This window comes from Haliotis rufescens, unplaced genomic scaffold (genome assembly GCF_023055435.1).
Source record: "Haliotis rufescens isolate VD_foot unplaced genomic scaffold, xgHalRufe1.0.p SCAF_1, whole genome shotgun sequence".
Taxonomy (NCBI): domain Eukaryota; kingdom Metazoa; phylum Mollusca; class Gastropoda; order Lepetellida; family Haliotidae; genus Haliotis; species Haliotis rufescens.
Window position 1 is genome coordinate 74,346,970 of NW_025963779.1, and position 14,688 is coordinate 74,361,657.

At 43.2% G+C, this 14,688-nt stretch overlaps 1 protein-coding gene across 1 annotated transcript in view; it reads left to right on the top strand.

Moving 5' to 3' along the window:
- The first annotated feature begins 3,457 nt into the window (after window positions 1-3,457).
- LOC124146778 overlaps window positions 3,458-14,688 on the top strand; it is a 37,650-nt gene continuing 26,419 nt past the window's right edge. The window contains exon 1 of the mRNA XM_046517232.2: window positions 3,458-4,686. Within this exon, the coding sequence (XP_046373188.1) occupies window positions 3,912-4,686 (775 nt within the window). The 5' untranslated portion in view covers window positions 3,458-3,911. The remainder of the gene's footprint in view (window positions 4,687-14,688) is intronic.

The window sequence follows — 14,688 nt, forward strand, 5'->3', positions numbered from 1 at the left end:
TGTTTGATGAGATATTTACAAAATACATGATTAAAAATCAAAGTAATATATACTCACCGCCAAAAGAAACGCGAACCATAGAAACATATAAAGAGAAACGCGAACCATAGAAACATATAGAGAAACGCGAACCATATAGAGAGAAACGCGAACCATGGAAACATATAGAGAGAAACGCGAACCATAGAAACATAGAGAGAAACGCGAACCATAGAAACATAGAGAGAAACGCGAACCATAGAAACATATAGAGAGAAACGCGAACCATAGAAACATAGAGAGAAACGCGAACCATAGAAACATATAGAGAGAAGCGCGAACCATGGAAACATATAGAGAGAAACGCGAACCATGGAAACGTATAGAGAGAAACGCGAACCATAGAAACATAGAGAGAGAAGCGTGAACCATGGAAACATATAGAGAGAAGCGCGAACCATGGAAACATATAGAGAGAAACGCGAACCATGGAAACATAGAGAGAAACGCGAACCATGAAAACATATAGAGAGAAGCGCGAACCATGGAAACATATAGAGAGAAACGCGAACCATGGAAACATAGAGAGAAACGCGAACCATGGAAACATATAGAGAGAAGCGCGAACCATGGAAACATATAGAGAGAAACGCGAACCATAGAAACATATAGAGAGAAACGCGAACCATAGAAACATATAGAGAGAAGCGCGAACCATTGAAACATATAGAGAGAAACGCGAACCATGGAAACATATAGAGAGAAACGCGAACCATAGAAACATATAGAGAGAAACGCGAACCATAGAAACATAGAGAGAAACGCGAACCATAGAAACATATAGAGAGAAACGCGAACCATGGAAACATAGAGAGAAACGCGAACCATAGAAACATATAGAGAGAAACGCGAACCATAGAAACATATAGAGAGAAACGCGAACCATGGAAACATATAGAGAGAAACGCGAACCATGGAAACATGACAAAGCAAGCAATCAGTCAAGTTTCACCACAGTGTCTTTATTCTTATCACGATATGCTGCTCGTGATTTTCTAACTTTACACGCTAATCCTGCACGAGACAAATGGTACATCTCGAGTCATGGGTCTGTGACGTCACATGTGATGGGTTCATGAGTGTCGGTTCACACACACAACATAACAGTATGTTCGTTTGTGCATCGAACCCATCTAATACCTCTTGGATATCGCGTGTCTTTTGTCTGTGAGTATATCAATACATACATGGACACCCCCCCTCCCCCTGACAGACTTAACTATTTTTATCATAAGTGGTTTGTAAGAACATTACTTTAGGAGGATATTTTTTCTTGAGTTGGATATTGGGGTTTCGTAAGTTTGAAAGACTTGCATGCATAGAGAAAATGATACTCGTCGCCCTCATCTAAAGTACATAATGTACACATTCTTTGACCATGGTCAGTTTTATGCCACTTTCCGGGAGTCTTAGGTTAGACAGTCAGAAACGTGCGAACCATGCTCTTAGTTTATGGGACAGAATACATAGATACGATTCTAATAGTGACATTTGTTTGTGCAATTTATAGTACTTGACATATAACGGAGGCGGTCGCTGATCAAATAGCTCAAACTTCTAACATTCTGACCTTACGTAATACTGCATGCAATCTACAAACCATTTCTCCAAACTGTATCGAATTCTTTACTATGATCAAAAAGCACAAAACAATTATTTTTTTTAAATCTTGAAAACTACCAATTAGAGCCAACAAAGTAGATAGTGTCTTGTTTAGAGTGAGACGCACGAAAACCAGCTTGGGCTTCCCTACTAAATGAGTATAATTAAAGACTTTCTACAGATGCTTGGAGACACTTGCAGAAAAGCTTAGCTAAGCAGCTAACAATAGAAATGCCTCGGTTATTGTCAGGATCGGCTTGGCTGCCCTTGTTTTTAAAGATAGCTCTTATATAACCATCAGATCAAGCTTGTGGAAAACCTCCATGATCTTTTAGGTTAAATACATTAACACAAGCCGGCATCATAACATGAATGAAGGCTTTGGTGTAATTGTTACTTGTATTGCTTTAATCACAAGCATGGTTATTTTGTTTTCTTGGACACACGACATAATCTTCTCTTTGGTAACAAGATAACCAAACTCGTCAGCACGATGTTTTGTTTGTTTGTTTGTTGTTCTACGCCGCACTCAGCAATATTCCAGCTATATGACGGCGGTCTGTAAATGATCGAGTCTGGACAAGACAATCCAGTGATTGAGCATCAATCAACGCGGTTGGGATCGATGACCTGCATCAACCAAGTCAGCGAGCCTGATCACCCGATCCCGTTAGTCGCCTTTTACAAGCATAGTCGCATGTGCACCCATCACATCTACGTGTACATTTTCACCAGTGGTATTTCTGTCTAAATTACTAAAATAACTTTTGTTTGTTTGCTTGTTGTTTAACGCCGCACTCAGCACTATTCCAGCTATATGACGGCGGTCTGTCAATAATTGAACCTGGACAAGACAATCCAGTGATTGACATCGTGATCATCGATCCACTCAATTGGGATACGATGACATTTATCAACCAAGTCAGCGAGCCTGACCACCCAGTCCCGTTAGTCGCCTCATACGACAAGCATTGTCGTAAGCATTACAGCAAGCATGGGTTGCTGAAGACCTATTCTACCCCGACTAAATTGACCAAACAAATTGAATGCACCTGTTTCAAAGGGTAGCTTTTACATTCATTATCACCTGATCATTTAATGATGCTCCAGAACTTTTCGGGCACGAGACTTTTGCTTGAAACGTGATCATCAGAGTACGGACACAGTACGCGGACTAATCCTATGGCCGTGGTTCAGTGAATATCGGCTCCCCAACTATATCATAGTGGCCTGTACATAGTCTGGGACATGAAAATCATTGACCTATTATCTAACCAAATAGCCACACAGCTGGGGCATGATGAGCCACAATCGACCAGGTTGCACATTGTGACCACTGGACCTTCATCAGCTTCGGCTTTCGGATACATCCCTCCATCCCAATTGGAGACATGACCTTGAGGACAAAGATACAGAATCAATTGTTTAGCAATGATTTGGAAGTAGCAACGTGAATACCCCTTTCAGAATGCTGATCTCAATTCGGAAAACGAGGCGTGAACAAATCTCTATAGTCAAGTGAATACACATACGATGTGTTGAATACACCATTCCTCTCTGTAGCAACAAATGTATACATGAAAGGCTCCTAAACATTAAATGAACGAAACTCCTGACAATTCCAAAAGGCAGATACATTCTCGTACACACAATATGTAATTAGCAAAGGAAATTAGATTAGAGTCGGTCCCGTGACTGGAGCATTCTGCCATCTTCAGTTCTACAAGCGGCAACCTGAGAAACACAGCTAGGCGGAACAATTGGCGAACAATTACCTAGACTTGATTAAAAATTCATCCGTAAGACGTGATAGAACGATAAACGCTGTAGTCGTGTTGACAGTCGAAGACGATGGCCAGCCTGCCGCCTCCGACCCCTTACAATTACTGCTGCATTACTACAACTGTGAGTACGATCATGCTAGTCGGAAGAGCTTTTTAATATTTAATGTGACAGCGACCGGTGTTTTGTGATTATACTGAGGAGCTGGCTCCATCCCATATGATAACCGGTTGCTAGCAGACACAGTGTGACATCACCGCATCAGAAGTAATCTGCCGCCCGGCCCGCTCCCCGTCCGACTGTCAGCCTGCCTCGGCGACGGAGTTACGCGTACCTGCGGCAGGAGCATGAATCGGCCGGGTGTCCTCGCTACGACCATCCTTCGTTCATTGATGGCCGCAGCTCTCACGTGCTACCTGGGGCAGTTTGTGAATGAACCAACGGTGATATGAGTGAATGGAGTTGGCTGCTGTGCCACAGTTGGGGTAATGGACGAGAAGGCGGCGGCCCGTGGGCCAGGTGAGAGTGACGGGGGGTTAGAGCATGACGCAGTGATCGAGGACACCGGGGGCGGGCTACAGACTACGGAGACTAACACAAAACGAAGGAAGGGAAAATCGAAGGGGCCAGAAGTCGAGTTGATTGATAACACATCGGCAAACCAAAGTTCTAAACAAGAACAATCTTCTGTAAACCTTCCAGGCGTGCTCCCTGGTAGTACATTGAGAAATGTTGTTTACTATCAAAATCGATTCATTGTGTTAGATACAATACCAGCTAAATCTGGCTCGCAGACAACGAACGGAGATGCTACAACAGATGTCCACAAGAGTGTGCTACATACCGGATGCGGTACACTGCGCATGTCTGAGAGAAATGCTAGTGGATCAGGCGAGAAATCGAATGAAAGAACGGCGCGTGCTGCAGGTGGAGCAGACGACAGTTTGTTGGTGCGCGGGAAAAGAGGTAAAATGGAAATGGACGCTTCATCTGTTACCATGGATGCACGTGCAATTGAAATTGTGGTAAGTGATGAATCTGACTCCCATAGGCTGCATTCCTCGACCAGGCACCCTCTATGGAAGCGTATTACCAGCGTCATGCGAGACAACAGGATGAAGGGCAGACGTGACTGTGATGTGGTGTTGAGGGATCATCCAGAGGAGTACATTGTACTTAAACGAGTTTTAAACATTGTGTTCGTTACAATCGGAGTAGCCCTGCTGCTGTCTGTCTTCATTGTCATCATCTACACAACAATAGGTGAGATCATTCTTTTTTGTCTTACAAAAAAAGCTTATTTAAATTAATTAGGGACCGGTCATTTATATCGGGATTGGGGTGTGTGGGGGTGTCAGAGGGTTTTGATGCACTAATGTACAGAAAATATTTTCCCTCCCCTAATGGTTGTGATAATTTGGCTGACCATCACCATGTCCTTGTACATTTTGCCCCTGAAAAATACTTTTTTTCATTACAAACTGTCCCTTTTTCACGACCCTCCCCGAATATGTGTGTTATTTTTTTACCCTCACCTAGAGAATGTCATTTTTGGGGCGACCTTCCCCTGATTCCCACTGACCCCTACCCCTATCCAACCCAATCTATAATAAATGACCAGTTCCTTAGATTGACTCAAATTCTTTTTCAAATTAAATATTTGTCATAATTGTTAAAAATTTATTATAATGTTTTCGTATACACGGTATGTCTATGAAGTGTATTTCATTGAATATTATATAGGCGAAATGAGAACAGCGAAATGTTTTCAGGTGAAATATTAGTACTCCCCAAAAGAGTGAATATCCGTGAGTTCTAAATCTGAGAGGATGGTCGTGCCGATGATGGATGATTACTGACGTGGCTTGGTTACTTTCATATGATAGTTGTTCTTGGACGTGGCAGCCAGACTTGACAGGGAAACTGTTTCACTGCATTCTGTATGGCGCTGTCTGGCGACAGGAGGCACCTAGTCGCTGTGCACCAGTTCGGTATATAGTCCACAGTGTGTGTGTGCTACATGAGATGGATGTGAAGATGTGACCACTTACAGTGTGTTACAACATGGAGGTGGTTTTTAAATGTGGAAAAAGGACATCGTCGCAAATTGCCAGTGAATGTTTTGTTCAATCGATAGTTTGCTTGAGATGTCGATCTGCGGCAGTAGGCGCTCTTTATCAAGGTTTTGGGTTGGAAATTGAGTTTTAGCAAGAACGATTGAATTTCAAGGATCTCATGTGTGCAGTTTACTGCGTATTTGACATTGATTGTCAAGTTAAGCAGGAGTTGCTTGTTCAAGTGGCCGGCGTATTTAGCACATTGAGTATAGTTTGTATCCTGTTTACTTATACACAGATACGATCGGAGCTTAGGAAAGACATCAATCTTAGCTTTGTTCCGTGTTCTGTAGCAATGATTACTTGCTTAAGTCCCTATAGATGGACCAACAGTTGATAGCGGAGTCGGCGTACTGTCTAATTGTCTTAAGTAGAACGTGTCTGGCACAGATAGAGACACCGGACATTGGTCGTCTACCCAGTGGTGGATGTACGTGTCCTGCAAATATTTTATTGAAGGACATTTTAATTTGTTGAACGTGTCCTGCAAATATTTAGATGATTGACGTGGTATTCTATCTTGTCTTGGATGTACGTTTCCTGGACATTTTAGTCTGTCCAGTCACGACGGACCGTGTCCTGCTAAGATTTAGATGATTGACATGGTATTCTATCTAGTCTTGGATGTACGTGTCCTTGACATTTTAGTCTGCCCAGTCACGGCGGACCGTGTCCTGCTAAGATTTAGATGATTGACATGGTATTCTATCTAGTCTTGGATGTACGTGTCCTTGACATTTTAGTCTGCCCAGTCACGGCGGACCGTGTCCTGCTAAGATTTAGATGATTGACATGGTATTCTATCTAGTCTTGGATGTACGTGTCCTGGACATTTTAGTCTGCCCAGTCACGACGGACCGTGTCCTGCTAAGATTTAGATGAATGACATGGTATTCTATCTAGTCTTGGATGTACGTGTCCTGGACATTTTAGTCTGCCCAGTCACGGCGGACCGTGTCCTGCTAAGATTTAGATGATTGACATGGTATTCTATCTAGCCTTGGATGTACGTGTCCTGCAAATATTTAGTTGGACATTTTAGTCTGCGGACCGTGTCCTGCAAAGGCTTAGATGGTTGACATCGTTGACATAGCCTTGGTTGTACAGCAAAGAGTTTAATGAATGACACAGTAGTTACACAGTCTCGGCTGTACCTGACCTGCACACAGTCTTGACAGGCCCCATTATTAGGCTGTACGCGTCCTACACACAGTCTTGACGTGGTATTCTGGACATGCCCCATTATAAGGCTGTACGCGTCCTGCACACCTTCTTGACGTGGTATTCTTGACATGCCCCATTATAAGTCTGTACGCGTCCTGCACACCTTCTTGACATAGTATTCTGGACATGCCCCATTATTAGGCTGTACGTGTCCTGCACACCTTCTTGACGTGGTATTCTGGACATGCCCCATCATTAGGCTGTACCTGTCCTGCACACCTTCTTGACGTGGTATTCTGGACATGCCCATAATTAGGCTGTACGTGTCCTGCACACAGTCTTGACGTGGTATTCTGGACATGCCCCATCATTAGGCTGTACGTGTCCTGCACACCTTCTTGACGTGGTATTCTGGACATGCCCCATCATTAGGCTGTACGTGTCCTGCACACCTTCTTGACGTGGTATTCTGGACATGCCCAATTATTAGGCTGTACTTGTCCTGCACACAGTCTTGACGTGGTATTCTGGACATGCCCCATCATTAGGCTGTACGTGTCCTGCACACAGTCTTGACGTGGTGTTATTATTAGGCTATGTTTCCTGCACAGACATTAATTCTTGACATGTCCATTTACCTAACATCGGACTGTATGTGACCAGTTGTAACATACTTATTTGACATGTATTGTATTTTGGTTTATATATATAGTTGTCAGTCATCATGTATTATTTGATAAGAGTACTTGGAGTTGTGTTTAAGTCATTAAGTAGAGAGGAATGTCCGAGTAACTATCCATTTCTCGGAGAGTTCGAGGATATTCTCCCACACATACCCACTTTGACACTCTGATAAAACATTCTCCTGTGAATAATATATGAAAAATAAACTGGAAGTGTTGGTTACCTGCATTTATACTGTGCGAGTCGCCTTGCATGATTCCATTCCTGAACAAATGGTCAGTTTTAACATTAGAATGACGTCACAAATGATTTTAAATCGGATTCAGGAGGGGCTCCGGAGACTTGTGAATCCTGATGTGTTCCATCGACCTTCTGATTCAGGAGGGGCTCCGGAGACTTGTGAATCCTGATGTGTTCCATCGACCTTCTGATTCAGGAGGGGCTCCGGAGACTTGTGAATCCTGATGTGTTCCGTCTACCTTCTGATTCAGGAAAGGCTCCGGAGACTTGTGAATCCTGATGTGTTCCGTCTACCTTCTGATTCAGGAAGGGCTCCGGAGACTTGTGAATCCTGATGTGTTCCGTCTACCTTCTGATTCAGGAAGGGCTCCGGAGATTTGTGAATCCTGATGTGTTCCGTCTACCTTCTGATTCAGGAAGGGCTCCGGAGATTTGTGAATCCTGATGTGTTCCGTCTACCTTCTGATTCAGGAAGGGCTCCGGAGACTTGTGAATCCTGATGTGTTCCATCGACCTTCTGATTCAGGAGGGGCTCCGGAGACTTGTTAATCCTGATGTGTTCCATCGACCTTCTGATTCAGGAGGGGCTCCGGAGACTTGTGAATCCTGATGTGTTCCGTCTACCTTCTGATTCAGGAAAGGCTCCGGAGACTTGTGAATCCTGATGTGTTCCGTCTACCTTCTGATTCAGGAAGGGCTCCGGAGACTTGTGAATCCTGATGTGTTCCGTCTACCTTCTGATTCAGGAAGGGCTCCGGAGATTTGTGAATCCTGATGTGTTCCGTCTACCTTCTGATTCAGGAAGGGCTCCGGAGATTTGTGAATCCTGATGTGTTCCGTCTACCTTCTGATTCAGGAAGGGCTCCGGAGACTTGTGAATCCTGATGTGTTCCTTCGACCTTCTGATTCAGGAGGGGCTCCGGAGACTTGTGAATCCTGATGTGTTCCGTCTACCTTCTGATTCAGGAAGGGCTCCGGAGACTTGTGAATCAGACCTCATACGATTAGATGATGTGTTAAGTAAGTGAGTGGGTTGGGTTTAACGTCGCTTTTAACAGTATTCCACTTATATCGCGGCGGTGTCAGCTTAATGTGTGAGGAAAGCCCGAAGTGATGCAGGTCTCAGACCTATACCACTTCGGTGAAACCCAGGAGCACGGGTATGGTGAAACCTAGAAACATAATCGGGGCAAACCTGGATTCGAACCCACAATCATAGGTTTCTGGCGTGCTCAAGGGACGCAACTCTGGGCAGCGAACCGCGGCGCCTTGAACGACTGGTCTCCCGTGCCCCCCCCCCCCCCCCCCCCCCCCCCCCCCGATCATTTGAAAGATACGACACTACCAGGATGACACCAGAACCCAGAACCAATGACGAGATTCTCTTCTTTACCAAACATCCTCTACCTAGACCTTCCGCCATGTACCGATACCGGTGAAGTGAAATAGGGTTTAACGCCGCGTCCACCATTATTGCACTTATATAGCGACATGCATGTGTGTGGCAGCTTGTACTAGTCCGGACTAATGTCGATTTTATTGTGCTAGCCCACTGAGATACCATGCCGCAGTTTAACATGAATACCCCACTCAGACACAGTATACTGTCTCCGAGCCGACCAGTCCTGGTTTTAGCCCCCAAAGCCGAGCGCCCTTAATGCCAGGATAACAAGCACCATCTTTTAACGTCATTTGGTATGACGTGGCCGGGGATCGAACCCCGGACCTTCCGCTCTCCGGGCACACCACTAGACCACGGAGGCCGTGGTACCTCTACTGACACCGGTGTTAACATTCTCAGACCAGCGACTTCTATTCTTCTCCATTCTCGTGGGGACTCAAGGGAAGAATACATCTTCGTTGCGACGTGTGTCGCAGGAGTCGACTGATTAGGTTCAGACGGTCGTGTGTTCTGACTAATTGTGTGTAAACCGTACTCCGATATCACGTATTGTCGTGCGTCGGTCGCTGGTTTACCTGACTGAGACTATTTACAGGCAACACTTGATACAGCTGGATGTACTGCTCACTCACGACATATACCCCGTACATTTGAGGAGGTTGTTTCAGCCACAATAATATTCTGATGTGACTGATAGTTATTACGAATAGGTTACCTTAAAATTAAAAATCAGCAGTCACAGTTAGCTTTGCATACGCTGCATCTTTTTCGATGTCTGTGAATTATCTCAGAATAAATACCCACACTCGTATGGAGCGACCAGCCTGGGTCGATATGACGAGTTCATATCTTTACGTAATTGAAGCGTTGACTGACTTAGTGGTTGAGGGTGAGTGAGGGAGTCTGGTTTAATTATCTTTAATTTCAGTTACAAGTTATACAGTTATATTGCGACGCGTCCGAATATTATGGAAGGAATGGCCAATGTGACACTGGCTCAAACACTTTTGTCACCTTTGTGAAGCTGAGCACGGGAATCCTGAGTAGGAGTAAGGATCATAATCAGGGTGAATCTAGAATTCGAACCCACGATCAACGGATCCTGACATTATAGGGTACGTAACTCTGAAAAACAATGGTCGACGTCAGGCCATTCGGCCCTCTGTCCCCTCTCGTTGTCATGGTAACATGGTAATGTTTTATCTTTAGGATAGCTTTCGCAAATGTAATGCGCGTAGAGCCACTTTAAGGGCACTATGTCCCTTGTGTGCAATGACACTTTAGCACGGTAGTTTAGTAAGTCACCGTGTGCCGCCTACAGCGAGCAGAACACTGTGCAAGACAGCTAACACCATAACACACATCTTCAAGCTTTGCGATTAAGTCTGAATTGTAGGCGAGTTGATCCGAGCTGGTCGGATATAGGGCTTTCTATTGGCGATTTTGTCGGCTTCATCCGCATTACGATTAGTATCACTGATTCGTGCTTGTTTGGCGATGAAGACAATAGATGCTAGCTTTCCAACGAGGATCGCCAACGCGCACGACCAGGTGGCGGCTTGACGTTAGCGTTGCCAGTAGAAACGTATCACAAGTAACACCGTCGACATAATGAGAAGTAGTGGGAAATATTAAGAAACCAACTGGTTCTAGTCCCAGCAGAGTAACAATTAGCGTAGCGTAAGTGTCGTATAGCGAAGCAGATTACGCCGAGGAAGACATTCATCGCCGGGTGACTTTATGTGTAAACCATTAAATATGAACTTTAGGAGCTCATTACGAATGGAAAGATCGCTTTGTCTCTGTTGCCATCAACTGCTGGTTGACATGAGGTGAAGTATTGCACGGACGTCGGTGCTAAAAGACATTTCAGGCATAATTGGAATTTATTCTGCTCTCGTCTATCAAAGATGAAGGACTGTCGGAGTCATAAAGTAGAATGTTGATGAAATATACTGGATATTTGATCGACTACCAGCTGGTTTCAGATGATAAAGGCTTCCAGATAGTATTTCCAAAACGGCTTTGTGGAAGACCGTGTGCTTCCTATCTCGCAACTGGTATCTGCGTATATGTCATCCCTTTCCCCAGTATCTGCGTATATGTTATCCCTTACCTCAGTATCTGCGTATATGTTATCAAATGTTCAGTATCTGCGTATATGTTATCCCTTACCTCAGTATCTGCGTATATGTTATCCTTTCCCCAGTATCTGCGTATATGTTATCCCTTACCTCAGTATCTGCGTATATGTTATCAATTACTCAGTATCTGCGTATATGTTATCCCTTACCTCAGTATCTGCGTATATGTTATCCTTTCCCCAGTATCTGCGTATATGTTATCCCTTACCTCAGTATCTGCGTATATGTTATCCCTTACCTCAGTATCTGCGTATATGTTATCCCTTACCTCAGTATCTGCGTATATGTTATCCCTTACCTCAGTATCTGCGTATATGTTATCCCTTACCTCAGTATCTGCGTATATGTTATCCCTTACCTCAGTATCTGCGTATATGTTATCCCTTACCTCAGTATCTGCGTATATGTTATCAATTACCTCAGTATCTGCGTATATGTCATCCCTTTCCCCAGTATCTGCGTATATGTTATCCCTTACCTCAGTATCTTCGTATATGTTATCAAATGTTCAGTATCTGCGTATATGTTATCCCTTACCTCAGTATCTGCGTATATGTTATCAATTACTCAGTATCTGCGTATATGTTATCCCTTACCTCAGTATCTGCGTATATGTTATCCCTTACCTCAGTATCTGCGTATATGTTATCAATTACTCAGTATCTGCGTATATGTCATCCCTTTCCCCAGTATCTGCGTATATGTTATCCCTTACCTCAGTATCTGCGTATATGTTATCAAATGTTCAGTATCTGCGTATATGTTATCCCTTACCTCAGTATCTGCGTATATGTTATCAATTACTCAGTATCTGCGTATATGTTATCCCTTACCTCAGTATCTGCGTATATGTTATCCCTTACCTCAGTATCTGCGTATATGTTATCCTTTCCCCAGTATCTGCGTATATGTTATCCCTTACCTCAGTATCTGCGTATATGTTATCCCTTACCTCAGTATCTGCGTATATGTTATCCCTTACCTCAGTATCTGCGTATATGTTATCCCTTACCTCAGTATCTGCGTATATGTTATCCCTTACCTCAGTATCTGCGTATATGTTATCCCTTACCTCAGTATCTGCGTATATGTTATCCCTTACCTCAGTATCTGCGTATATGTTATCAATTACCTCAGTATCTGCGTATATGTCATCCCTTTCCCCAGTATCTGCGTATATGTTATCCCTTACCTCAGTATCTGCGTATATGTTATCAAATGTTCAGTATCTGCGTATATGTTATCCCTTACCTCAGTATCTGCGTATATGTTATCAATTACTCAGTATCTGCGTATATGTTATCCCTTACCTCAGTATCTGCGTATATGTTATCCCTTACCTCAGTATCTGCGTATATGTTATCAATTACTCAGTATCTGCGTATATGTCATCCCTTTCCCCAGTATCTGCGTATATGTTATCCCTTACCTCAGTATCTGCGTATATGTTATCAAATGTTCAGTATCTGCGTATATGTTATCCCTTACCTCAGTATCTGCGTATATGTTATCAATTACTCAGTATCTGCGTATATGTTATCCCTTACCTCAGTATCTGCGTATATGTTATCCCTTACCTCAGTATCTGCGTATATGTTATCCCTTACCTCAGTATCTGCGTATATGTTATCCCTTACCTCAGTATCTGCGTATATGTTATCCCTTACCTCAGTATCTGCGTATATGTTATCCCTTACCTCAGTATCTGCGTATATGTTATCCCTTACCTCAGTATCTGCGTATATGTTATCAATTACCTCAGTATCTGCGTATATGTCATCCCTTTCCCCAGTATCTGCGTATATGTTATCCCTTACCTCAGTATCTGCGTATATGTTATCAAATGTTCAGTATCTGCGTATATGTTATCCCTTACCTCAGTATCTGCGTATATGTTATCCTTTCCCCAGTATCTGCGTATATGTTATCCCTTACCTCAGTATCTGCGTATATGTTATCAATTACTCAGTATCTGCGTATATGTTATCCCTTACCTCAGTATCTGCGTATATGTTATCCTTTCCCCAGTATCTGCGTATATGTTATCCCTTACCTCAGTATCTGCGTATATGTTATCAATTACCTCAGTATCTGCGTATATGTTATCAATTACTCAGTATCTGCGTATATGTTATCCCTTACCTCAGTATCTGCGTATATGTTATCCCTTACCTCAGTATCTGCGTATATGTTATCCTTTCCCCAGTATCTGCGTATATGTTATCCCTTACCTCAGTATCTGCGTATATGTTATCAATTACCTCAGTATCTGCGTATATGTTATCCCTTACCTCAGTATCTGCGTATATGTTATCAATTACTCAGTATCTGCGTATATGTTATCCCTTACCTCAGTATCTGCGTATATGTTATCCCTTACCTCAGTATCTGCGTATATGTTATCAATTACTCAGTATCTGCGTATATGTTATCCCTTACCTCAGTATCTGCGTATATGTTATCCCTTACCTCGTCTCTGCGTAAGCTTATCCCATATCTCGTATCTGCGTACATCTTTTCCCTTACCTCAGTATCTGCGAATATGTTATCCCTTACCTCAGTATCTGCGTATATGTTATCCCTTACCTCAGTATCTGCGAATATGTTATTCCTTACCTCAGTATCTGCGAATATGTTATCCCTTACCTCAGTATCTGCGTATATGTTATCCCTTACCTCGTCTCTGCGTAAGCTTATCCCATATCTCGTATCTGCGCACACCTTTTCCCTTACCTCAGTATCTGCGTATATGTTATCCCTTACCTCAGTATCTGCGTACATGTTATCCCTTACCTCAGTATCTGCGTATATGTTATCCCTCAGCTCAGTATCTGCGTACATGTTATCCCTTACCTCAGTATCTGCGTATATGTTATCCCTCAGCTCAGTATCTGCGAACATGTTATCCCTTACCTCGTCTATGCGTAAGCTTATCCCATATCTCGTATCTGCGTACATCTTTTCCCTTACCTCGTCTTAGCGTTCATCTTATCCCATATCTCGTATCTGCGTACATCTTATCCCTTACCCCGTCTCAGCGTACATCTGATCCCATATCTCGTATCTGCGTACATCTTATCCCTTTCCTCGTGACTCCCTACTCGTGTTTCCACTTCGTATGTGGACACCTGCTATTCCAGACGTATACATGTGATAGCATATCTGTAGTTTGGTTAATTGCTGTTTGATGTGTGTGAAATAAAACAACCATATAGATGCCAACGGTACATAACGGGTATATTGTTTAATGCAAATAAGTAATATTTTGAAATTTAAATATACCTAGTATTATAATGCTATTGTCTGTATATTCACTTTCGCCTATGCTTGGCTTATATACCGCTCTCTTCTCCTGCCTGTACCTACTACTTTCTATACACATTTATGTTTACATATACCTTTCTATACCCTTGCTTCTCTTCATCTCTGTATTCATATACCTATACGTCCAATCTATCACCCTGTTCACCATATCTGTCTTTATACATGATTCCGTGGTCAAGAGCTTGGGCGT